General features: G+C 45.8%; 2 protein-coding genes across 3 annotated transcripts; one reads left to right on the top strand and one right to left on the bottom strand.

Annotated features, from left to right (window-relative positions):
* LOC134099780 (NACHT, LRR and PYD domains-containing protein 12-like) lies at nucleotides 1–11,292 on the top strand. Of its 2 annotated transcripts, XM_062552885.1 has the most exons (13): nucleotides 1–58; nucleotides 215–372; nucleotides 1,421–1,531; nucleotides 1,996–2,061; nucleotides 2,786–2,958; nucleotides 3,725–5,345; nucleotides 5,616–5,864; nucleotides 6,742–6,909; nucleotides 7,844–8,017; nucleotides 8,451–8,624; nucleotides 8,914–8,960; nucleotides 9,353–9,489; nucleotides 9,987–11,292. In XM_062552885.1, the coding sequence occupies exons 1-13, from the start codon at nucleotides 41–43 to the stop codon at nucleotides 10,443–10,445; spliced, it is 3,555 nt and encodes a 1,184-aa protein (XP_062408869.1). In that variant the 5' UTR covers nucleotides 1–40; the 3' UTR covers nucleotides 10,446–11,292. The 2 variants fall into 2 exon arrangements, with proteins under 2 accessions (XP_062408869.1, XP_062408803.1); XM_062552819.1 differs by lacking the exon at nucleotides 1–58 and having other exon boundaries at nucleotides 143–372.
* Nucleotides 11,215–25,516, bottom strand: LOC134099924 (NACHT, LRR and PYD domains-containing protein 12-like). Its single transcript, XM_062552997.1, has 12 exons — nucleotides 25,387–25,516; nucleotides 22,157–22,344; nucleotides 21,823–22,013; nucleotides 20,137–21,325; nucleotides 19,249–19,670; nucleotides 18,247–18,485; nucleotides 17,601–17,692; nucleotides 16,583–16,756; nucleotides 15,507–15,683; nucleotides 13,956–14,129; nucleotides 13,479–13,525; nucleotides 11,215–13,180 (listed from the first exon to the last, which is right to left on the bottom strand). Exons 2-12 carry the CDS (start codon nucleotides 22,315–22,317, stop codon nucleotides 12,543–12,545), a joined length of 3,504 nt encoding a protein of 1,167 aa, XP_062408981.1. The 5' UTR covers nucleotides 22,318–22,344; nucleotides 25,387–25,516; the 3' UTR covers nucleotides 11,215–12,542.

Below are 25,516 nucleotides of genomic sequence, written 5' to 3'. Positions count from 1 at the left end.
GGAGCGGGCTGTAGAGAAGAGGGTGGAGGGGGGTTCTGAGATGGAGGAGGAGAAGAAGGTGGATGGGGGCTCTGAGATGGAGCGGGCTGGAGAGAAGAGGGTGGAGAGGGGCTCTGAGATGCAGCAGGCTGTAGAGAAGAAGGTGGAGGGGGGCTCTGAGATGGAGGAGGAGAAGAAGGTGGATGGGGGCTCTGAGATGGAGGAGGAGAAGAAGGTGGATGGGGGCTCTGAGATGGAGCGGGCTGGAGAGGGGGGAGGCCCAGGGCCCGGTGGTCCCGTCCCCGTCCTCACATTCCAGCCCCCAGAGGAGAAGAGTGTGTGTGTGGAGGAGGACCAGACACCCAGCACAGGAGGGGCACTCTTAATCCCAAGGTACAGATCATCACACACACACACACACACACACACACACACACACATGCAGGAGGGACACTCTTAATCCCAAGGTACAGATCATCACTCACACACACACACACACACATGCAGGAGGGACACTCTTAATCCCAAGGTATAGATCATCACACACACACACACACACACACACACACACACACACACATGCAGGAGGGACACTCTTAATCCCAAGGTACAGATCATCACTCACACACACACACACACATGCAGGAGGGGCACTCTTAATCCCAAGGTACAGATCATCACTCACACACACACACACATGCAGGAGGGGCACTCTTAATCCCAAGGTACAGATCATCACTCACACACACACACACATGCAGGAGGGACACTCTTAATCCCAAGGTACAGATCATCACTCACACACACACACACACATGCAGGAGGGACACTCTTAATCCCAAGGTACAGATCATCACTCACACACACACACACACACACACACACACACACACACACACACATGCAGGAGGGACACTCTTAATCCCAAGGTACAGATCATCACACACACACACACACACACACACACATGCAGGAGGGACACTCTTAATCCCAAGGTACAGATCATCACTCACACACACACACACACATGCAGGAGGGACACTCTTAATCCCAAGGTACAGATCATCACTCACACACACACACACACACACACACACACACATGCAGGAGGGGCACTCTTAATCCCAAGGTACAGATCATCACTCACACACACACACACACACACACATGCAGGAGGGGCACTCTTAATCCCAAGGTACAGATCATCACTCACACACACACACACACACACACACATGCAGGAGGGGCACTCTTAATCCCAAGGTACAGATCATCACTCACACACACACACACACACATGCAGGAGGGGCACTCTTAATCCCAAGGTACAGATCATCACTCACACACACACACACACACACACACACACACACACACACACACACACACACACACACACACACACACGTGTGTAATAATCATTCCCTCTGCATGGTCCCAGTCATGGAGCACCCAGAGCCGACTCTCCTACTCCCAGTGGAGACTCCCTGAAGAGCCACTTGTCACGCCAAACGCCTCCCAACTTCAGCCCTGATGTGATGCAGGATGAGAGGTGATCCATTCATTCATTTATCTCTCTTTCTCTCTGTGTGTGTGTGTGTGTGCGTGTGTGCACGTGTGCGCGTGCACGTGTGCGTGTGTCTTTCTTTTTGTATTTTGAAATAAGAAGGCACTCATTTATTTTTGTTTATAATATGGTACTAAATTTGATATTGGCTGGCTGAGTGCTTTGAAATGATGATGATCAGAATTCCAATTGTACATCATTCAAAACTTCAAAACTGTAAAGTGTCTTTCTGTGTCTAGAAAAACGCTATAAAAATTGTTCTAAGAGATAAATGTATTATTGTTATGTCACAGCACCCAACACAATAATGTGTCTCTTTAATCTTTAGTATCCCTATGGCTTCCTAACTTAACTTTACTCATCTTATTGAACAGTGAAAATGAGACAGTTTCACAATGTTGTGCATTAGGCTGCTATATTCTTTATTCTTATTTTCTGCACCATGGCAGTGAAGAGTCTCCAGAGGACAGTGCAGTCTCCATGAGGAGTTCTGAGGACTCCCCATTGGACAACAGGTGGGCATGACGACACAGAGGAACACTGACATCATCAGTGCATCATCAGATTTTATTGGTGACCATAGAACAACAAAACCAGGAATAACACATTTGAGTCTTATTATGTATTATCATTTGGGTAAAGGGTATTAAGCCTTTTATTTTTGAGTTAACTTACCACATATGACTCTACTTGTCTAAAAGGAACAGTGTATATATGACAAAAGTTGGCTTAAAAAGCCCATCTGTAGATCCCAGCCAGATGTCATTATAGACTACCTAAGGATACAATCTATTGACAAGTGTGACAGTGTAGTGAATGACAGTGCAATGTTGCACCCACTTCCTGTGGTTGCTCATGGTTACAGTAATCTTGACGCCTCCTACTTCCTTGTTCCTCCCGGGGGGCGACAATGATCTATCCAGTGCTAGTTATAGATCATTGGGACTGAGCCTGGAGGATCGAGTATCGAGGAGAGAGGTTGAGGATGGGCCTATAGGAATGCAGTACATTTACCATTTCCTTCCTGCGTCCTGCATCCTGTGCAGTGAGCTGAACGATGGCCGCCTCTCGCTGGGTCTGCCCCGGTGTGACATGTGTGTGAATGGGTGAATGTGAGACATGACAAGGCAATGTAAAGTGCTCTGAGTGCTTATAGGAGTTAAAAAAAAAATAAAAATTTTAGGCTATATAAATGCAGTGCATTTACCATTTACGTCCTACTTCCTGTGTCCTGTGTAGTGAGCTGAGCGATGGCCGCCTCTCGCTGGGTCTGCCCCGGTGTGACGTGTGTGTGAAAGGGCTGACTGACCCCGTGTCCTCCATCTCCTGCGGACACCGGTTCTGCGTGGAGTGCGTCTCCAGCTACTTGGACCAGTCTGGAACCGCCACATTCTCCGACTGCCCTGCGTGTGGTCAGTGAAGTCTATCTGAAACTATAGAGGTGTAAAAGTCCAGCTTCAGAGAGCAAAAAGTCCTACCATGCATTGTTTCTACCAGACACAGGTCAAGTCAAGTCAAGTCAATTTATTTGTTTAGCGCATTTAATATGCACAGAGTGCAACCCAAAGCGCTGTATACACAACACAGTGACATTGATACATAAAATAATGCCAAACGGAGCCGCGTAGTCGCCACCGTGACATCAAGACATGAACAAACAAATTTACAAAATAACAAGATGACGCAAGACAAAAGATGCCGGACGGAGCGGCGCAATCGCCAGCGTACCCGTGACATCAACACATACAAGACAGACAAAAAAAAAAATGAACACACAGGCGACACAGGTTTAACACAAGTGATTTTACTAATTAGCGCATCTACCTGGCTGAGGAGTTGTACATTTTACATTCAGCTGATTTAGTGAATGTAGCAAATATGTGGCAGGATTTTAACTTTCTGAAGCTGGACTGTTTACAACTGCTTAACAAATATCGATAGTAAAAAAAAGAAGAAAAGATGACAGTGCTACTTTACACCAGATATCACCACCGATTTTATGTCATATTTTTATGAATGATAAAACAACCATTTGGTTTTTGAAGTAGGTTGATGTTGCTTTAGCAATACTGCTGACATATCATTATTTGATCATCGTATTTCAGAATCCCTGCTCATGCCAAATCAATTAACAGATATTGTAAATGACATTATTTGGTGCATTTTCATTCTCAAAAGGCAAGGACGCTTTGAAAACCGTAATTCAAGATCATAAGCTGAATATGAAGAGGAGGTTTGGATCCATTAACGAAGGCAGTGCTTGTCCAAAATCCCGAACGCTCCTGGAAGACATCTACACCGAGCTCCACATCACCGAGGGAGAGAGCGAAGGGGTGAATAACGAACACGAGGTTAGGCAACTTGAGTCCGCCCCCAACACCCAAACCAGTGCGGACACAGCTATCAACTGTAACGACATCTTTAAATCTTTACCTGGGCAAGATCGACACATCAGGACCGTGATCACCAAGGGAATCGCTGGCATTGGGAAAACGGTTTCCGTGCAGAAGTTCATCCTGGATTGGGCGGAGGGAAAGGCAAATCAAGACATAGACTTTATGTTCGTCTTGCCGTTTCGAGAGGCCAATTTGATGAAAGACACAGAACACAGTCTCCACAACCTTCTTCTGAAATTTCACCCAGAGCTGAAAGGTTTGAGGAGCTCCAAGCAATACCTAGGCTGTCAACTGGTGTTAATCTTTGACGGCCTGGATGAAAGTCAGCACGCACTGACATTTTCAGATGCCCCCGTTTTGTTGGATGTAACACAGACAGCATCAGTGGAGGCTCTCATAACAAACCTCATTGTTGGGAATCTGCTTCCTTCAGCTCGCATATGGATCACTTCACGACCAGCGGCAGCCGATCAGATTCCCTCGGAGTACATCCATCGGGTGACAGAGGTGCAAGGGTTCAGCGAATCGCAGAGAGAAGAGTACTTCCGGAAGAGAATCAGTGATCCCAGTAGTGCTGTCAGGATCATGTCTCACCTGAAGGCGTCCAAGAGCCTCCACATCATGTGTCACATTCCGGTCTTCTGTTGGATCGCGGTCACCGTGCTCCAGGAGATATGGGATCAGAGCACGACAGCCATTCCCAAAACCCTGACTGAGATGTTCATCCACTTCCTGCTCATTCAGACGGTCACCAAGAATCACAAGTACGGTCAAGGAAGCGGTTCAGGAGAACAAGTAAAGATCCTGGAATCAAACCAAGGCATCATTCTGAAATTGGCCAAGTTGGCCTTCAGACATCTGGAAAAGGGCAACCTTATGTTTTATGAGGAGGACCTGCGAGAGGGTGGTATCGACGTCCAAGATGCGGCAGTATTTTGTGGCATGTGTACTGAGATCTCTCGTGCCGAATCTCTCTTTGGCCAGGCAAAGGTTTACAGCTTTGTTCATGTGACCATCCAAGAGTTTCTGGCAGCATTTTTCATATTCCACTCATACATGACCAAGAATCGAGAGGACCTGGTGTCGTTCCTCCCAGACGAACCCTCCAACCCAAAGTCAACGAGCACCGCAAGTGGTCCTCTAAAGGGTCTCTTCAAAAAGAGGACCACAGCACAGCCCGATCTGGCCTTGCACACTCTACTCAAGGCCGCCGTCGACAAGTCCCTCCAGAGCAAGAACGGACACCTTGACCTTTTTCTCCGATTCCTTCTCGGCATCTCCCTGGAGAGCAATCAGAGGCTCCTGCAAGGCTTGCTGTCTGGCACGGAGAGCACGGGCAAAGGCATCGGCAAGACCATAGCCTACGTCAAATCCATGAACGAGACCCACGTCTCGCCCGAGAGGTAGGTCAAGGTCAAGGTAACTTTATTGTCCCCAAGGGGCCATTATTTGTGCAGCCAGCAGACAGGACAAGACACACAACAATGCAGCAAAAACGCAAAATATCCATAGTGACTAAAACACAATAATAAATAAGATAAAGAAATAAAATAAAATAAAATCACAGAATAAATAGATTAATACAATTAAAACAATTCTGGAAAATTGTTTAAAATGGAAATGGAGGTTGGGATAAAAGAATTTCTGAGTCCATTTGACCTGCATCTGGGCAGGTACATCAACCTCTTCCACTGTCTGCTGGAGATGAACGACCACACCATTCACGAGAAGATCGAGCGCTACCTGAAGTCTGGGAAGGAGCAGAAGAAGAAGAGCCTCTGTCCCTCCCACTGCTCAGCGCTGGCCTCCATGCTGATGATGTCAGGCGAGACTCTGGAGGAGCTGAACCTGAAGAAGTACAACACGTCGGCCGAGGGACACAAGAGACTGATCCCGTTGGTGAGGTGCTGCAAGAAGGCCGTGTGAGTTCTCTGAACTTTAACTCTCAAAATACCTTAACCTAAAATAAGATATAGCTTTGATTTGACATTCATGGCATTTTTTATGATCATTTTTCAAGGAACCATCACCGACTTTTTGGGAAATAAGCGTATTTGCCGTCTATCCCAGAAATTACCATATGACTCACTAGAAGTGGGTTAGACTGTTAGCCCATAGCTCCCTTTTAGCTATACACTAATCCAGCGAAACACGGAAGTAACACAAAACCGCCATTACTGCGTGACTGGCTGCTAAGAAATTAGCCCGTTGGTTCCATAGGCGGCTGTTGCAGAGGTTAGCTGTCATTAATACACGTCTTAATACCTTATGTTGTTGATAAATTACCTTCATTGGTAAGTTTTGGCACAGTCTGACATCATTGATCCAATATTCCCTTTCACCTGACATTTTCTTTCATGAGCGGGATCTCTTGTTAGACATTCTCTGACAGGATGCTTTCATTGAAAAGCACAGGCAAGTGTCACTCGTCACACTCGCAGGCACGCAGTAATGGCGATATTCAAGATGGCAGCGCCCATAAAGTTCGCGCTGGATTAGTGTATAGGCTAGCCACCTGCTAACTGGTCTAGCTAGCCCACTCCCAGTGAATTATGCTAACCCAGGCAAATGATGTCAAACTGGGTTATTGCATGTACACAAAAGAGAAGGCTACTGTATGTTTTCTCTTATCTAACTTAGACAAAGATTGCAAATAAGCTGCCCAAAAAGTTAGCGTGTTCCTAGTTTTACACACTCTTTTTGACAATATAAAGGATCTCTCTCTCTCTCTCTCTCTCTCTCTCTCTCTCTCTCTCTCTCATTATTACTCACTCTCTCTCTCTCTGTCTGTCTGTTCAGCCTGGCTGGCTGTAATCTTACTCCGCAGTGCATTGAACTGGTGCTCTCGTCTCTGGTCAACACACCCCTGAGGGAGCTGGACCTCAGTGAGAACGTCCTGCAGGATTCAGAGGCACAGCTTCTGACCGACCAGCTCAGGAACCCGCTTTGTAAACTGCACTCACTGAGGTCAGCAGTTTAACACTATCTACAGAGCATTGTGAAGTGGACATAGAGGTTAAAACATGTATCAGAAGGAGGCAAAATGCCTGACTTTGTGTTCCGGTACCATCAAATCAGCGGTTGCGCTAGATCTTGAAGTGCTGTTCGCCCACATCATCTACACACTGCTGGTGAAAAACAGACATACCCACTGATTTAACAAAATACTGTTGTTTTTTTTTTTGGATATCTATTGTATATCTCATGTAAGTAGAGAGGTTTTAGCTTTATAGACAAAACTAGAAGAATTTGTTTTTGAATTAAACACAAGGTGAAAATATAGCCGCAAGCGGCGATGGCGGGCCCGAGCACCTGCGGTGTGGACCCGTGACATTTCGGAATCTAACAAAGCAACATGTGTGGGTTGGTGTGCATGTGCATGAGCAACACACATGCCCACTAAATTTGGTTAATTTTCATGAATGTATGTGTCAACCACAACAGACAACACGCTAGGTGGCGCTATAGAGTCCCTAAGCCACACCCTAGGCCTGAGCTCCGTCTCTGACTAGCGATAGCAATACGAAAGAAGTCCACTAAATTTGGTTCATTTTCGTGAATGTACACGTCAACCACAACAGACATCACACTAGGTGGCGCTATAGAGTCCCTGAGCCACACCCGAGGCAAGAGCTCTGTCCCTGAGTAGCGACCGTGATTCCACATGTAGCTGCCAAATTACAAGAGTTTTGGAGCATGCGAAGTTGGTGAAAAAGGCCGCACGGACAAAAAGGATGAAAGAATAATAATAATCTGAGCAAAAACAATAGGGCCTTGCACCTCGGTGCCCGGGCCCTAATGAATTATTGGCAGTGTTTTGAAAAATCTAAACAAGTATGCATCTACCTTTCCCTGTCACAATCTCTCTCTCTCTCTCTCTCTCTCTCTCTCTCTCTCTCAGATTATCATCTTGTGGAATGACAGAACATATGTGCGCGTCTCTGGCCTCCATCTTGAGTTGCCCCACCTCTTGTCTCAGAGTGCTGGACCTCAGCAACAACCAACTTTATGACGCCGGCGCCAACCTGGTCTCAGACCAGCTTGGGAGTCCACACTGCAAACTGGAGGCACTCAGGTTAGGCACAACCTGGTCTCAGACCAGCTGGGGAGTCCACACTGCAAACTGGAGGCACTCAGGTTAGGCAGAGGAGACATGTGACTAGTGCTGCTTGCCCAGAGGAAAACATTTGATGTCTGGAAAATATGTTTTATATATGTATTATTTGAACTACAGTACACTCAGATTTGGGCCGAGGTGAGGAGGTTTCTATCCCCCTCAGGAGTTGAACTAGTGGAACTGGTCAAATTTGCGTGAATTATTTAGCTTATAGTTGTGTCTGCGGTGTAGAGTGCTCCTGTAACTGACATTGTCTGTCTGTCTGTCTGCCTGCCTGTCTGTCTGTCTGTCTGTCTGTCTGTCTGTCTGTCTGTCTGTCTCTCTCTCTCTCTCTCTCTCTCTCTCTCTCTCTCTCTTTCTCTTTCTCTTTCTCTTTCTCCTCTCTCTGCAGGCTGTCGTCCTGTCGTCTCTCCGAGCTGGGCTGCGATTCTTTGACCCGTGCTGTGACCTCCAGATCGTCCCGTGTGAGAGAGCTGGACCTGAGGCACAACCACGTCGGCCAATCAGCCGCCCGTCTGCTCCTCTCCGCTGTGCTGCACCCCCAGTGTAAACTAGAGACGCTCGGGTGAGGACAGAGAGAGGGGGGGTCGAAGATTTTTAATTATTCAATTAATTAATTAAGTATTTCATTATTAATTACTTTTGTTCTATATAGTTATTTTTGCTAAGGGTAAGGACAGAGAGAGAGGTGGAGTCGAAGATGTTAGCTATTCAATTGATTAATGAAGTATTTCATTGTTAATTACTCTTCTTCTAGTTATTTTTTGCTAATGTTACAACATCTTCTCCTTTCTCCTGTGTACACATCTGTCATGTGACATTGAATTGACATTATGTATTTTGTTTCTTGACAGATTAAATGGAGTTTCAGACTTGTGGTTAGAAATTGGACCAGGGAAATGTAAGTGTCTTCCATTACAGTTTCTGTTAGTGTGGCATGCTGTAAATGCATGGGGATTATTGTTATTGGTTACCGTATGGTTGAGGTTGTGGTTGTGGGTACTACTTTTTGTTATTTTCTTTGATCTCCTCATCATGTCGCTCTCCTCTTTGCTACACTCAATGTTCCTTGACTTGCATGAAATGCAGCAGGCTTCACTCAGTCTCTTTTTAGTTTCGTGCTGCACCGAACATAAGACTTAAGTAAAAAAGGGGAAAAAGGACCACACTGTTTTTAGTGCATATGAGCACACAATTTCACAACATTTCACTCACACAACGTTTCACTCACACAATGTTTCACTTACACAACGTTTCAGTGACGCTCCATTTCACTCGCACTCCATTTCACAGACACTTGTGAGCTGACGCTGGACGAGAACAGTGCAAACGACCACCTGGCGTTCACCGATGAATGCACGAAGGTGTCGTTCCTGGAGGACCCCCAACTCTACTCCAACCACCCCGACAGGTTCAGCTTCTGGCCCCAGGTACAGTATTCCAGGAGTCATTTCAACGCTATAAACTTGTTTTGTATAAACTTTTGAAAAAACGAAAGTACGTTTCTTTAGTTCTGTTGTTATGAATGTATTAACATGCCCATATTACTACATATATTTCTATATATTATTTTAGTTCCTCTAATACATCTCTAAACAAACAAACAAATACCTAACTAAATAGACAATACTGATAAAAAAAATATTTGTTATATGTACAATTACATACAGTAGGTGCTGTGTAATGAGACCTTGTCCAGATAAATATGTAAATTAACAACAACAACAACAGCAGCAACAATAATAATATATAATATAATAATAATAATAATAATAATAATAATAATAATAATAATAATAATAATAATAATAAATATTTGTTATTGCATAGGTGTTGTGTAAGTAGCCCTTGTCCAGATATATAAATATGTAAATAAATGAATAAATAATAATAATAATAATAATAATAAATATTTGTTATTGCATAGGTGTTGTGTAAGGAGCCCTTGTCCAGCCCCTGCTACTGGGAGCTGGAGTGGGCGGAGCGGGTGGACGTGGGCGTGGCCTATCTGCATATCCAGCGCAAGCTGGAGGAGGATCAGTGCGTGCTCGGACACAACGACCTCTCCTGGAGCCTGGAGTGCCACGACGGACACCGCTACACCGTCTGGAGGAACGGCAGGAAGCTCGACCTGTTCGCCCCGCATCACATCCTGTCCAGGCGGGTGGGCGTGTTCCTGAACTGGCCGCACGGCACGCTGTCCTTCTACAGCGTCGCCACGGACACCGTCCATCACCTGCACACGTACCACGCCAAGTTCTCCGAGCCCCTTCACGCGGGGTTCATGGTGTGGCCCGACTCGTCCGTCACCCTGTGCAAGATCCAGACGGGGGGCGGGGCCTCCGCCTCACAGGCCACGCCTCCCTCTCGGAGTGAAATCCAGTGACGTATTAAAAGACCACCTCAGCAGTGACGTACAGTAGCTACAGATGAAGCGTGAAGACATTGTGTCTCGTCTAAGATTATCTTTAGCGTAGTGCATGAGCGCAAGAGGACTCAATTTACTCTTGTGGGAACAACTGTGACTCTGATAATGGAACTCTCTAGAAATGGTCTATAAAGGCCAGTTCAAACCAAAGATTCGCGACGGTCTGAGACGGTTGCGGAGAGCAGTTGCGGCGGTGTGAATCAAAAGTTGCAAGCAGTTGCAAGCAGTTGCAAGCCGTCGCTAAACATTCAACATGTCAAATCTTAGTTGCAGAGTTTTAGAACGTCGCTGGTTTTTAGAATGTTGCAGCTCGTCTCGTCGCGGATCTTGTGTTTGGACTGGCCTTAAAAGACCACCTAGTGACATACAGTAGTTACAGACTATTTCAGATTATTTCTGATCATTCTCTCTTATGCTGTTTTTTTTATAATGATCGTCATCTGTGTGTGTTACAGTGATACATTGTCATTTTTCTGTGTGTGTGTGTGTGTGTGTGTGTGTGTGTATGTGTGATTGCGATACCTGTCTCTAGAGTCTCATTACTGTTTTGTTTTTAAAGACAAGCCCGCCTCTGAATTAAGCTGTTTGATGCATTTTACGACTGCAAGAGTAAAAATGAATTAACATTTAACATAGTTTGGCTATTGGGTTTCATAGATTCCTACAGGGCTGGATTTTAATGATTAGGATGTTTATTGTGTTTTACAAAAAAAAATAGGCAAAAAGGTACATCCTTACATCTTTAATGAATTTGGAGGATCATTTTAGAAAATACATTAGTAAAATAATTTAAAATATGTAAAAACATACTCTGAATAATCATGATTAAATATATAAAATTAACACATAAAAAAATGAACTAGCACAAGATCAGTGTAGAGTCTGACTTGTGTGTGTGCGCGTGTGTGCATGTTTGTGTGTACATTCATATATATGGCTCTACGGGTTACACATGTAAATTTAAATTAAAACACTTAAAAAAAAACTCTAGCACAGTATCAGAATTTGGAGGATCATTTTAGAAAATATATTAGTAAAACATGTAAAAATATATATTCAAAAACATACTCTGAATAATCATGATTAAATACACATTTAAATTAAAACATACTCTGAATAATCATGATTAAATACACATTTAAATAAAAACATACTCTGAATAATCATGATTAGATACACATTTAAATAAAAACATACTCTGAATAATCATGATTAGATACACATTTAAATTCAAACATACTCTGAATAATCATGATTAAATACACATTTAAATTCAACTAAACACATTAGCACAGTGTGAGTGTAGAGTCCAGCTCATGGAGCCTGAAGGCCGGACGGAACGTTGAAGATTGTCAGGTGTGTGTGAGTGTGTGTGTGTGTGTGTGTGTGTGTGTGGGTGTGTAAATTCATATCTGTGCATTTAAGTGTTACACATTTAGATAGAAAATATATTAGTAAAATATCTTAAATACAAAATCATACACTGAATAATCATGATTAAATACACATTTAGATTTAAATGAACACATATAAAAATGCCCAACTCTAGCAGAGAATCATGTGTGTGTGTGTGCATTCATATCTGTGCATCTCTGTGTTACACATTTCAATTTAAATGAACACATAAAAAAAATGCCCAACATCATGATTAAATATACATTTAGATTTAAGTTAGTGAACATATAAAAATGCCCAACTTTAGCACAGTGTGTGTGTGTGTGTGTGTGTGTGTGTGTGTGTGTGTGTGTGTGTGTGTGGACATATCTGTGCATCTTTGTGTTACACATTTAGCTTTAAGTTAACACGTATAAAAATGGCCAAACTCTAGCACAGTATGAGCGTGGAGTCAAGATTAAATATACATTTAGATTTGAATGAACACATATAAAAATGCCCAAAGTCATGATTAAATATACATTTAGTTTTAAGTTAACACACATAAGAATGCCAAACTCTAGCACAGAATCGTGTGTGTGTGTGTGTGTGTGTGTGTGTGTGTGTGTGTGTGTGCGTGCGTGCGTGCGTGCGTGCGTGCGTGTGTGTGTGTGCCCGACTCTAGCACAGTATGAGCGTGGAGTCCGTCTCGCGGAGCCTGAAGGCCGGATAGACGGGCTCGGTGAACACCGCACGGAACGCGTGCAGGCGCGTCACCGTATCCGTGGAGACGCTGTAGAAGGACAGAGACCCCGCCAGCCAGTCCAGGTACACTCCGACTCTCCTCAGATCCGAGACGAGCGCCCTCGGAGGAGCCGCGCCGCACACCGATTGGCCAGCGGTCGTCGTCGGGCCGGGTTCGGGTTCCGGTTCCGGTTCCGGCTCGAACGCCCGCACGCGGTCGTCGGGGATCGGCGTCTGGTTCCGTCCGTGCCAGGCGGAGTAGCGGCCGTGCGAGTAGAACAGGCACCAGGATTGGTCGTTGTAGCCCAGCAGCTGGTCTTGGCTCCACCCCTTCCTGTGGATGCTGCCGTAGGCCACGCCCACGGAGACGCCGCCATCTTGGCTCCAGGCCGCCTCCCAGTAGCAGCGGCGGTGGGACACGGGCTGGCGGCACAGCACCTGCGGCCGGTGCTGGAAGCGCTGGGGGTGGCCCGGGTGCGGCTGCTCTTCGGCCGCGTGCGTGACCTGCCGGAGGTCGTCGGACAGGAGGAGGTTCCGGTGCGCCGTGTCCCCGTCCAGAGTGAGCTCGCTGGTGTCTGAAAGGTCAGAGGTCAAAGGGGAGGGGAGCGAGGGGAGGATTTGGGGTGGGGGGGTTAATGTGTAGATGCACAGATATGACTGCGTACCCACACACACACATACATGTGTAAACACTCTCACACACTACTGGTATGAAGTGTTTTGGAACAAATATGTAGCATGACTTTTACTCTCTGAAGCTGTGATGTCCACCTTTGCAAGTACATGAACATGAACATGAACATGTGCGCACACACACACACAAGATAATATTGATGTATAAATTGCTGCAAATAAAAAGAGAGGTATCCTTACATTGCACTGGTCCCAGGCACACCCACAATATTGCAGCATTATCAAGCCTGGAGGTAATAAGAACAACCAACAGTGAACATGTGCAGACCACCCCGCCACACACACACACACTCACACACAGACAGACAGACAGATAGAAACACACACAGATACAAACACAAACACTCACACACACTATCTGTGTACCTCAATGTGTGCAACTGGCACTATGGATCCTGTAGAGTGTTCAGTAGTGTGTGAGTGCGTGCGTGCATGTGTGTGTGTGTGTGTGTGTGTGTGTGTGTGTGTGTGTATGTATCTCAGTGTGTGTAACTTGCAGTCTGGGTCCTGTAGAGTGATCGGTAGTGTGTGTGTGTGTGTGTGTGTGTGTGTGTGTGTGTGTGTATCTCAGTGTGTGTAACAGTGTGTAGTCTGGGTCCTGTAGAGTGATCAGTAGTGTGTGTGTGTGTGTGTGTGTGTGTGTGTGTGTGTGTGTACCTCAGTGTGTGTAGCCTGCACTCTGGGTCCTGTAGGGTGATCAGTAGTTTCTGGGTGGTGGTGTCCTTGAGGTGGTTTCCTCTCAGGTCCAGCTCCCTCAGGGGGGATTTGGGGGACTTCACGGCCGACGCCAGACACACACAGCCAGCATCAGTGAAACCACAGGACGATATCCTACAGGACAAAAGTAGTTAAACCACAGGACGATATCCTACAGGACAAGTATGGGATAATGGACGACACGCCGTGCGGTTATTCAAAGTTAATGCACGTTCTAGACGGTGATACGGCCCGACGCGAAGCGGAGGGACGTTCCGTCTAGAAAAGTGCATTAACTTTGAATAACCGCACGGCGTGAAGTCCATTATCCCGCTTATTCCACTGTTGCCACTTGCGTTGTGTTCGTTTACGGTGTTAATTTAATTGTTTTAATCGCTAGAACGGTATTGTTTGTAGAACTACTTTTCCCAGACACGTTTCAACTAATTTCTCAAACTGCGGTTACTAGTTCTAAATGGATGGTTGCTATGGCCAAAAGCCAGTCGTTAGTTCTAATCTCCCGTTGTCAAGCTGGCACATCCCAGGATTCTGATGAACGTTAACTTTGAAAGATTGCTATTTTTCTTAGCCTACTGCCACCTTACTAGCTAAATGACACATCTGTCATATGCTAAACGTTACTATGATCTGAACGTCTGTATTTTACAGCTTCTATGTAACGTGACAGTGCATTTAAACTTCACAACGAGTTTGGCGAATTAATATTCAAGTGTGATACGGTCAAAAACAATGGAACTACTTCATAGCCGTGCGTATATCTAAAGTTAATGCACACCCTTATAGAACGCAGGACAATGGGGAACTCAACCGAGCAGTGGAATAAAAGTAGTTAAACCACAGGACGATATCCTACAGGACAAAACCAGTAATTAATCCACAGGACGACATCCTACAGGACAAAACCAGTAATTAATCCACAGGACGATATCCTACAGGACAAAACCAATAATTAATCCACAGGACGATATCCTACAGGACAAAACCAATGATTAATCCACAGGACGATATCCTACAGGACAAAAGTAGTTAAACCACAGGACGATATCCTACAGGACAAAACCAGTAATTAATCCACAGGAAATCCTACAGGACAAAACCAATAATTAAACCACAGGAGGATATCCTACAGAACAAAACGAAAAATTAAATCACAGGAGGAAATCCTACAGGACAAAATCAACAGCATGATATCATTGATACCACAGCAGGAAATCCTACAGGACAAAGACAATATTTAAACCAAGATATCAATGAAACCACAGGACAATATCCTGTCATCTCTGGGTTCTCGTCTGACCTGTCAGCGGACACTACAGTAGCATGACTTACTTGTCCTGCATGTGTGTGTGTGTGCGTGCGTGCGTGTACTGTATGCGTGCGTGCGTGCGTGCATGTACTGTATGCGTGTGTGTGTGTGTGCGTGCGTGCGTGCGTGCGTGCGTGCGTGCGTGTGTGTGTGTGCGTGCGTGCGTGTGTGTGTTCTCGTCTGACCTGAGCGTCTCCAGTCTGCAGAGTGGGCTGTCCAGCTGGGCGGAGAGCAGCATGGCCCCCTTGTCCTGCAGCTGGTTGTGGCTGAGGTCCAGCACCGTGAGGACGGAGCCGCCGGGGGAACTGAGCACGGAGGACAGGAACGCACAACCTGTGTCTGTGAGAGAACAGGACGACAACCTGAGAGAGGGGGGGGGGGAGAGGGAGAGGGAGAGAGAGAGAGAGAGAGAGAGAGATAGAGAGAGAGAGGGGGGGAGAGAGAGAGATATTCAGCCCTCATTATCAGCTTAACATCAGAGAGAAAGGGAGATAGGGAGAGGGAGAGAGAGGGAGAGAGAGATAGGGCCCTCATTATCAGCTTAACATTAGAGAGAGAAAGGTAGAGAGGGAGAGGGAGGGAAAGAGAGTTCAAGCGCCATTTATTGAATCATTCCTTAATCCATGAAATCATGACGCCAAACACAATGCAAACACTCATCCTTCATTATTAGCTTAACATCAGAGAGAGCGATAGAGTCAGAGAGAGGGAGAGAGAGAGACACTCTCTCATGCAATCACACAATAAGGGAGAGAGAGAGAGATTCAGCCCTCATTATCAGCTTAACATCAGAGAGACAGACAGACAGACAGACAGAAAAACAGACCTTAGTACCCTGTCATGCTTGCCCATCACACAATAAGGGAGAGCAAGAGACACTCAGCCCTCATGATCAGCTAAATATCAGAGAGAGAGAGAGAGAGAGAGGGAGAGGGAGAGAGACACTATTACCCCCTCTCATGCTTGCCAATCACATAATAAGGGAGAGAGAGTGAGAGAGACAGATACAGATTTAGCCCTCACTATCAGCTTAACATCAGAGAGAGAGAGAGACAGACAGACAGACAGACAGACAGACCTTAGTACCCTGTCATGCTTGCCCATCACACAATACGGGAGAGAGAGAGACAGAGAGAGACAGACAGACAGACAGACACCAGTACCCTATCATGCTTGCCCATCACACAATACGGGAGAGGGAGAGAGAGACAGACAGACACCCATCACACCATAAACACTGACGTCATATTCCACAGCCCACCTGAGCGTCTCCAGCCTGCAGGTGGCGCTCTTGAGCTGGCTGGAGAAGGTCATCATCCAGGAGTCCTGCAGCTCGGTGCCGCTCAGGTCCAGCTCTCTCAGCGGGCAGCGCAGCGAGTGGAGCGCCCAGATCACCTGCTCCAGCGACCGCTCGTCAAGCTCACAACCCACCAGGCTGAAAGGGTGAAACGCCATGGTGTCAAAAACTGAAGCATGGGTAGGCCATTTTATAATGATTATCAAATATCGAGGGCTGAGAACCAAAAGGGGTGGAGTTATCACCTGAAAGCTCTTGATGAGCTCTTTCTAGCTGACAAAATTATAGAAGTAAAATATTTATAAATATAAAGTATCTATTTTTTATATCTTTAACTGTGAACATATAGAAGCAGTTAGATTTGTTTCGGCTCTCCTGTAAAGTTGGTGAAATGTCACTTACGCCCCTTTGGTTCTCAGCCCTCTATATAATCATGTAAGGAAGTAGAAACTAATGATAAAATAAGCATTCAGTCCTACCAGTTTATAGGCACCCTTAAGAGATACTGTATTTTCTTGCCTTAACATAACTTTTCCGATATCATTTTGATGGCATATACTGTATCCTCGTGACATGATGAATGGGACTTCTGCCATTGTCTGAGCGCCCTCTAAAGGCGATTACCGACCTAGCAGCTCTCTGTGTGTGTGGTCAGGTACAGGGAGGAGCTACAGTACTATATGATACAAGAATTCAGAGATGTCTCACTACAGACTGCAGTCGCTGGATTCCCTCTATGTTATATAGTTATGTTCATACTTTGTTGCAAAAGATGTATATTTAGTTACAGTAGTTGGTTTAGTTTATTATTGCACTTCTCAACTGTGGGGGGACCCCGGGAGCAAATCTTCTTTAATGCTGCTTTAAATTCGAAAGCCGGCCTACATAAGTTCCAAATTAGACGCAATGATTTAAATCGGTAAAGATTGAACATGAACATGTGCTAATGTATTAATGAGTGATGTCTATTGAGAGAACTCACACAGCCTTCCTGCAGCACCTCACAACCGGGATCAGCCTCCTGCGCCCTCTATCTGACGCGTTGTACTTCCTCAAGTCCAGCTCCTCCACCACCTCAAGGAGCAGGGAGACAAAGGTGCACAGTTACTGGCAAGTTCCAGTAACTGACAAGAAAAGTACAGTCTACAAAGTGCAGTACAGTCTACAAAGTACAGTCTACAAAGTACAGTACAGTCTACAAAGTCCAGTCTACAAAGTACAATGATATTGTTATTTGAGTTCTTCTCTTGACCATTAACTTAACAACATCACAAATTAAATCAGTTGTGACAGTGTTGAGAAATGGTTTAACCGAATTCACTTCTTGATCCCAGGATAGCAAATCCCTCTCGCTTTTGAATTTTTTGCTAAAATCTTGCTTTGCTTCACTTTACTCTACTTTACTTTTCACATGTTTACTTTACTTTACTTTACTTTACTTTACTTTACTTTACTTTACTTTACTTTACTTTACTTTACTTCACTTCACTTCACTTCACTTCACTTCACTTCACTTCACTTCACTTCACTTCACTTCACTTCACTTCACTTCACTTTACTTTACTAGACAGCACATAGATCATCTAACACAGTAAATGTCAGTTTAGTGTCCCAGTGAACCCCAGTACCTCCTCTGACTGCAGGAGCCGGTGGGCCTGCACTGAGCAGAACGCGGGCGAGAGCTGCGTCTCCTCCGGCCTCCTGGACCGCAGGTTCCTCTGGAAGTCCAGACGAGCGCTGTCGTCCGTCACCTCTGACAGGCAGCGCAGGAGGCAGACGCACCTGTCCGGGGCGAGGTCCGTGTCCAGCAGCGCGCGGACGTACTCCACCACCTTCTTCAGGTCAGGGCACGTCTCCGGGAGCAGACCTAAGGAAATAGTGTATCATATATTTTCAAATATCATCATTTTTTTTTTTATTCTTATCAACGTCTCCGGGAGCAGACCTAAGGAAATATATAAAAATATATTTTTAAATATCATCATTTTTTTTTTTTTAGATCAACATTTTCTTCCATAATTTATCATGCTGGAGGTTTAATGAAATTAAATGGATGAGAAAAGAAGCATTTAACACTCATCTACCTAAGATAATTGTGACATCATTTTTTATTCTTATTCGATCAACATTTTCTAATCATATTTTATCATGCACGTCTCCAGGAGCAGACCTAAGGAAATTGTGAAAAATACATTTGTATATATCATCAATTTTTTTATTCTTTTTACAGTATATCTATTATATATTTTTAATAACATGTACTTATACAATTTATCTTGAGCAAGGCACCTAACCCCTCACTGCTCCCCGAGCGCCGCTGTATGAAGGCAGCTCACTGCTCCAGGTTAGTGTGTGCTTCACCTCACTGAGTGTGTTCACTGTGTGCTGTGTGTGTTCACTAATTCACGGATGGGATAAATGCAGAGACCAAATTCCTTGTATACGCAAGTATACGCCTGTATTATGCAAGTGTACACCTAGAAGTCTGATTTGATTTGATTTGATTTGATTTGATTTGATTTGATTCTTTTGATTTGATTTGATTCTTTGATTCTTTTGATTTGATTTTTCTTCTTTTGATTTGATTTGATTCTTTTGATTTGATTTGATTCTTTTTCAACATACAGTACCTCGCAGGAGCTCCTGGTTGGCCTCCAGACACAGGCCCACGAGGAAGCGCAGGAAGTGATCCATGTGTCCGTCGGCCGTCTCCACCGCTCTGTCCACGATGCCCTTGAGCAGGCTCAGCACGAGCGCCGCGTCCTCGTTCTGCAGGCTGCTCTTCTCCGAGGGGTTCGTCTCGAAGATGTGCTTGATCGAGGACAGGAAGACGCCGGACTTCCGGTTCTTGCCGGCCGCTCCCGGTTCTCCGTGCTGGTCGCGGGACGAGCTGCGCAGCAGGAACGTCTCCAGCGGCTCCACGTTGCGGCTCACGGCGCAGTGGACCACGAAGAAGGCGGCCAGGAACTCCAGAACGCTCAGGTGCGCAAAGCCGAACACCCTCGGCGCCTGCTGCGTCTTGAGACGGCAGTCCTCCTCGCAGAAGATCTCCCTGAGGACGACCGAGTAAACAACACATGAATAAATAAACAAACAACATGTTGGTCTTGTGCAGGACGATGTGGTAGCTAATGAGGGCGTCCGACAGGTCCACGCCACCCATGCTCCTGAAATAAACAACAAAACAAACAAACAAATACTCAGACAAACGAAGAAATAGATAAATGAATAGATTAACAACAACATATTGGTCTTGTGCGGGACGATGTAGTAGGCCTAGCTCATGGGGCGTCCGACAGGTCTATGCCACGCGTGCTCCTGAAGTAAACAACAAACAAACAAACAAATAAACAACACATTGGTCTTGTGTGGGAAGTTGTAGTAGCTGATGAGCGCGTCCGACAGGTCCAACCCACCCAAGCTCCTGAAGTAAACAAACAAACAAACAAACAAACAAACAAAAAAGTAAACAAACAAACAAACAAACACGTTGGTCTTGTGCAGGACGTCGTGGTTACCTGAAGATGACGGAGTAGACGGTGGCGTCGCCCACGCGGAACCCGCAGGCCATGAGGTCGTCCTCGTAGAGCCACAGCTTGCACTGCTGCTGCAGCTGCGTGAAGGCCAGCTCGGACAGCCTCACGATGACGTCCATCTTGAACTCCAGCAGCGTCTCCGGGTCCGTTCCGTCCTCCCCCTCGAACATCTCGTTCTCCAGCTGCACCTGCCTGAGTAAGAGCTGACCGAGCATCTCGGTCAGAGTTTGGGGCAGTTTCGCAGCTCCGTCGTCCAGCTCCAGCACGTGCTGAAACACGGTGGCGGCGATGGAACAGACTGCCGGCAACTTGCACATGACGTGAAGGCTTCGGCACGACTTGACGTGCGACACGATTCGATCGGCTTTGGGCCCGTCGGCGATTCTTTTCCGGAGGTACTCCTCCTTCTGCGCGTCGCCGAACCCTCGTATTTCCGTGTACCGGTCGACGTACTTGGCCGGGATCTGGCCGGCCGCTGCCGGTCGCGAGGTGATCCACACGTGAGCGGACGGCAGCAGGTTGCCCTGGATGAGGTTGGCGACCAGCACGTCCACCGCGGCAAAGTTGCTGGTGTCGCACAGCACGTAGCTGAAGGGCTGGAAGCTCAGAGGCAGCTGGTTCTCGTCCAGCCCGTCGAGGACCAGCACCACCTTGCACTCCTCGTACAGGTGCGACTCATCGAGCTCGGCCAGCTCGGGGTGCAGCTCCAGCAGCAGCTGCTGGAGGCTGTACCAGGTGTGCTCCATCAGGTTCAGGCTCCGGAACGGCAGCACGAACACAAACTCCACGTCCGCGTTCGCCCGGCCCTCCGCCCAGTCCAGGACGAACTTGTGCACGGAGACGGTTTTCCCGACGCCGGCGACGCCCGCCGTCAGCACCGTCTTGACGTACGCCTCTCGCCCGGCCGAGGAAGAAGAAGGTCTGAAGATGTCGTTGCAGCTGACGATCCTGCCGTCCGTTCCGCTCGGTTCCGTCGGGACCTTGGAGGCCTGTTCCACCCTCCAGACCTCGTGTTCCTGCGCCTGGTCCTCCTCGCTCTCCGCCCCGGTGCTGTGGAGCTCGGCGTAGACGTCGCGCAGCAGCACCTGGGTTCCGGCGTCCCTGATGTGCTGGAACCTCCTCTTCAGCCGCTCCTTGTAGTCCTGCACCACACTCTGCACCACTACGGCCCCTGTCAGCGGCAAGGTGGGAAGAGAGAAGTGAAGAGTTCATTTGAAGAGTTCTTTTCCAAAACGCTATATCCACCATTTTAATACATTTTCAATAAACAGTTTTTTTGAATTTTGTTTTTCAAGTAATCTCAGTGAAACTATATTCAGCGGCGAGGTGGGAAGAGAGAAGTGAAGAGTTCATTTTGCCAAAACAGATATATCCATATATATCTCCATAATTGTCATAATATACTGTATACTGTACTGTATGTAACTTCCAGTTAATATCGCAACATAATATGCTTTAAGTATACTGTCATTATACTATCTCCAATGATACAACTGCAGTTAGTTTGTTTTGATTGATTACACATATTTAATCAATAATCAATATTACTGAGAAAAAAAAACAAAAAGAAAACATGTATTAACTCTCGGCTATACTGATTAGACTTTCAGAGTCTCCAATTCAGACTGAAAAAGGAGTGAACGAGGTGTGTTAAAATAGGTGCCTTACTCTTCTCTTTGCTGCAGAGGGGACAGGCCTTGTCTTCATGTGGCCCAGAATGCTCTGGGGCGGTGCCACAGCACTCATCACAGACGCTGTGTCCGCAGGTGGGCATGACTGGGTCCTTCAGTACCTGCTCACACACGCCACACCTGGAGGGCTCAGGCTCAGGCTCTTGGGTCAGATCTGATCGCGACTCACTGCACCGATTGGGGGGTTGGACAATAGTGTGAGAGATTTGTATCAAGGTACTTTTTGGTGTGTCATTTTGAGATGGTGTCATTAATTATATGCTTAACAACGCACGCATGCGCACACACACACACACACACACAAAACTCACCTGCCATCCGTGGACGTCTCTTCACAGCTGAAAAACGAGAACTCTTCCTCAGACAGGTCACTCCTCGGCCCTGTCCACTCCCCCTTGTGTGTCTGAGGAACGCCATGGATCCCCTGGACACCGTTATCAGAGGGACCCATCTGAGAAGCTGTGACTCCCATCCCCACTCACGTGACGTCACTCCAACCCTGAGGACCAGAGAGAAGCATGTTAGGGGCGGTGCTAGTATAGTGGCCAAGGAGCTGGGCTAGCATTAGCATGTTACGGGAGGTGGTAGTGTAGTGGATAAGGAGCTGGGCTAGCATTAGCATGTTATGGGAGGTGGTAGTGTAGTGGCTAAGGAGCTGGGCTAGCATGTAGTAGCATGTTAGGGGTGGGGCTAGCGTGCTAATGTAGTGGCTAAAGAGCTGAGCTAGCAAGTAGTAGCATGTTAGTGGCGGTGCTAGTGTGCTAGTGTTGCTAGTGTGCTAGTGTTGTGGCTAAGGAGCTGAGCTAGCATGTAGCATGTTAGGGGTGGGGCTAGTGTATAGCTAAGGAGCTGGGCTAGCATGTAGTAGCATGTTAGGGGCGGTGCTAGTGTGCTACTGTGCTAGTGTTGTGGCCAAGGAGCTGAGCTAGCATGTAGTAGCATGTTAGGGGTGGGGCTAGTGTATAGCTAAGGAGCTGAGATAGCATGTAGTAGCCTGACAGGTTGTGGGAGAGTCACTGAGAGAGACCACGTGTACCTGTTTACAGTCTTTGTTTACAAGAGCTCATCTGCCTTGTCTTTTGGTTCTCTGTCACCTGTTCCCAAGTGATTTGGAAACAAATGCATATCTGGTTGAACTGCCCTTTGTCCTGAATGCAGACGAGACAATCGAGACGCCACACAGTCACACACACACACCCCTCCTTTTCTCTCTCTTTCTATCTGTTTCTATCTGTGCGTGTGTGTGTGTGTTTGTGTGTGTGTGTGTGTCTGTGTCTGTGTCTGTGACCCAGTCAGATTTCTCCAGCAAGCAGGTAAGACAGGTTGAGTTCAAGATTTAACATAAGATGATCTCAATCAGAGAAAACACATCTCCCTTATGACACAAATATGTGAGTGTGAACTAGAAGAAAAATGAATTCCACTTCCCTTCCTGTAATTCAGCCCACTTAGCATGTTTGTAGAGAACTGGACAAATAAGACTGGGTCGCCGACGTTAAGTCTCATAAAGATTTTGCATGTTCATTGCTTTATGGAGACAAAGACCAATAAGACTGGATCTCTGATGTTATATTCTCACAAACCAGCCATTTTCTGAGTTGGTCATTTAAATGAATGAATTGCTCCACAGTGAACCGGTCATACCCTAAAGGCAGACATGCTCATTAACGTGACAGAACATATAAACGGTATGCAGAGGAGTAATGACAACACTTCTCTACAATAACGCAGCATGTAGGCCTATAGATGTCTTGTTAACAGTACACTCTCATACAACCTTGTCTTATCCAGAGCCAGTTCAGACCTCCATGGGGCCCTAGGCAAAATCCTGCTAAGGGGCCCTCCTTACTACCTGAACTCTGAGGGCCAAAATATAACTTTTTAATATATATATATATATATATATATATATATATATATATATATATATATATATATATATATATATATATGTATATATATATATAATGTATATTATGTGACATAACAGTGCTCCTAATACAATCATCCCTAAACAGAAATTACCAAATATGATGTTTTTCCCCATAAAGGACCTTCACAGCAAATGTAAATATAATGTATAAATAGGCAATAAAACTACGGTTTTGATACTCAGAAATGTGTGGTTTGACACGTGAAGTTATGCAGTTCTTTTTTGTATGGGTCTAGACCGTTCTTCACCTGTGTGTCTGCAGCAGGCTACGAGCCAAAGACATAGCTACTGAACAGGCTCCCCTGACTCCCTTCACTATTTTATACAATAACTGTAATACTTCATAGGCTATGTCTAATTTACGATATGTATCTATTGCCCATGTGGCACAGCGAATCAAAGTTAATAGGCCTAAAGGCTTCTTTCCATTTTGCATACGTTCAGTTGTAGGGTATCTAAACCAACTAAAGCTCGACTGAAATATTGTAAACCCATTTATATAAAATGTATAGTATGGGAAGAGTGAAATCACAGATTCTGTTCTCGCATGTGTCTGCTGAAAAACTGTTTCATCCCGAGCTGCACGTAATTATGAGCGCATTTAAAGAAGCAGGTTTTTTTCTTCTTCTTTTAATGTAGCCAGTCGCTGCATTCAAAAATGGAACAGGGGATTATACATTATCATAACTTTACCATGACTGGGAAAGGCTGGCAAGCAAGCCGTAGGCAGATTCACTTCAGATTCAGGGGATTCACTTCCTTTTGTGGTCGACCTAAGCTAGGTCAGCAACACGCGCTGGAGAGATGTGTGTAGACATCAAACCATGAGACGAACGCAAGTTTACCCGACTGCTGTTCCTGCTTTTCATTCTCGTTAATTAAGTTTCTTCTTTTTTCTGATTCACGTTCATCTTCTTGTAATGTAGCTTATTAACACTGTCGCTGTGTCTGCATATGCCTACCTGTCTGTCACTAACTTGGCTCAAGGGAAGACAGAGGAGGGGGCCTTCATTTACTTGCGGGGCCCTACGCAACTTGTGTAGTGTGCGTATAGGGAGAACCGGCCCTGGTCTTATCCAAAGCATCATTCAAGAATGAGGAACAGCTCTCAAGCTACAGCACAGAGAAGACTAAACTAATACTATGGCAATCAAGCAACACTAGAAGACCACACTAAACTAATACAGTATGTCAATCAAGCAATACTATTTACCAGAGGAGACCAAACTAATACTACAGTACAGTATGTCAATCAAGCAATACTATTTATCAGAGGAGACTAAACTAATACAGTATGTCAATCAAGCAACACTATTTACCAGAGGATGAGAGAGCAGAAGTGAATACTGACTGTGTCTGTAAACACACTCTGACTGTGTTAATGTTTGTGTCTGTGAACACACTCTGACTGTGTCTGTGTGTGTGAGAGTTTCTGTAAACACTCTGACTGTGTGTGTGTGTGTGTGTCTCTCTCTCTCTCACTCTTTTACTGTGTCTGTTTGTGTCTGTGAACACACTCAGACTGTGTCTGTTGTCTGTGCCTGTGTGTGTCTGTGTGTGTCTGTGTCTGTGTGTGTGTGTGTGTGTGTGTGTGTGCGTGTCTCTTACCGATGTGGTTGGCAGCCCCGCGGGTCGTCTGGTCTCGGTGTGCCGTGTCTCCTGCCCTGGCTGTCACTGTGCTCCGCGGAGGAGCAGGCTCCTGTCTGTGCCTGTGTGTGTGTGTGTGTGTGTGTGTGTG

This window comes from Sardina pilchardus, chromosome 1 (assembly GCF_963854185.1).
Source record: "Sardina pilchardus chromosome 1, fSarPil1.1, whole genome shotgun sequence".
NCBI lineage: Eukaryota > Metazoa > Chordata > Actinopteri > Clupeiformes > Clupeidae > Sardina > Sardina pilchardus.
This window is presented reverse-complemented; position numbering and strand designations above follow the sequence as displayed.

Bases quoted from the DNA above. Each gene is read 5' to 3' on its own strand.
- LOC134099780 (XM_062552819.1), top strand. From the start codon at position 161: ATGGAGGAGGAGAAGAAGGTGGATGGGGGCTCTGAGATGGAGGAGGAG. The intron at 5,346-5,615 runs GTAGGTCAAGGT...GCATCTGGGCAG, and splicing joins ACCCACGTCTCGCCCGAGAG to GTACATCAACCTCTTCCACT. The intron at 8,961-9,352 runs GTAAGTGTCTTC...TCCATTTCACAG, and splicing joins AGAAATTGGACCAGGGAAAT to ACACTTGTGAGCTGACGCTG.
- LOC134099924 (XM_062552997.1), bottom strand. From the start codon at position 22,317: ATGGGAGTCACAGCTTCTCAGATGGGTCCCTCTGATAACGGTGTCCAG. The intron at 22,014-22,156 runs GTGAGTTTTGTG...CAATCGGTGCAG, and splicing joins GAGACGTCCACGGATGGCAG to TGAGTCGCGATCAGATCTGA. The intron at 14,130-15,506 runs GTCAGACGAGAA...TTTGTCCTGTAG, and splicing joins TGCAGACTGGAGACGCTCAG to GATATCGTCCTGTGGTTTCA.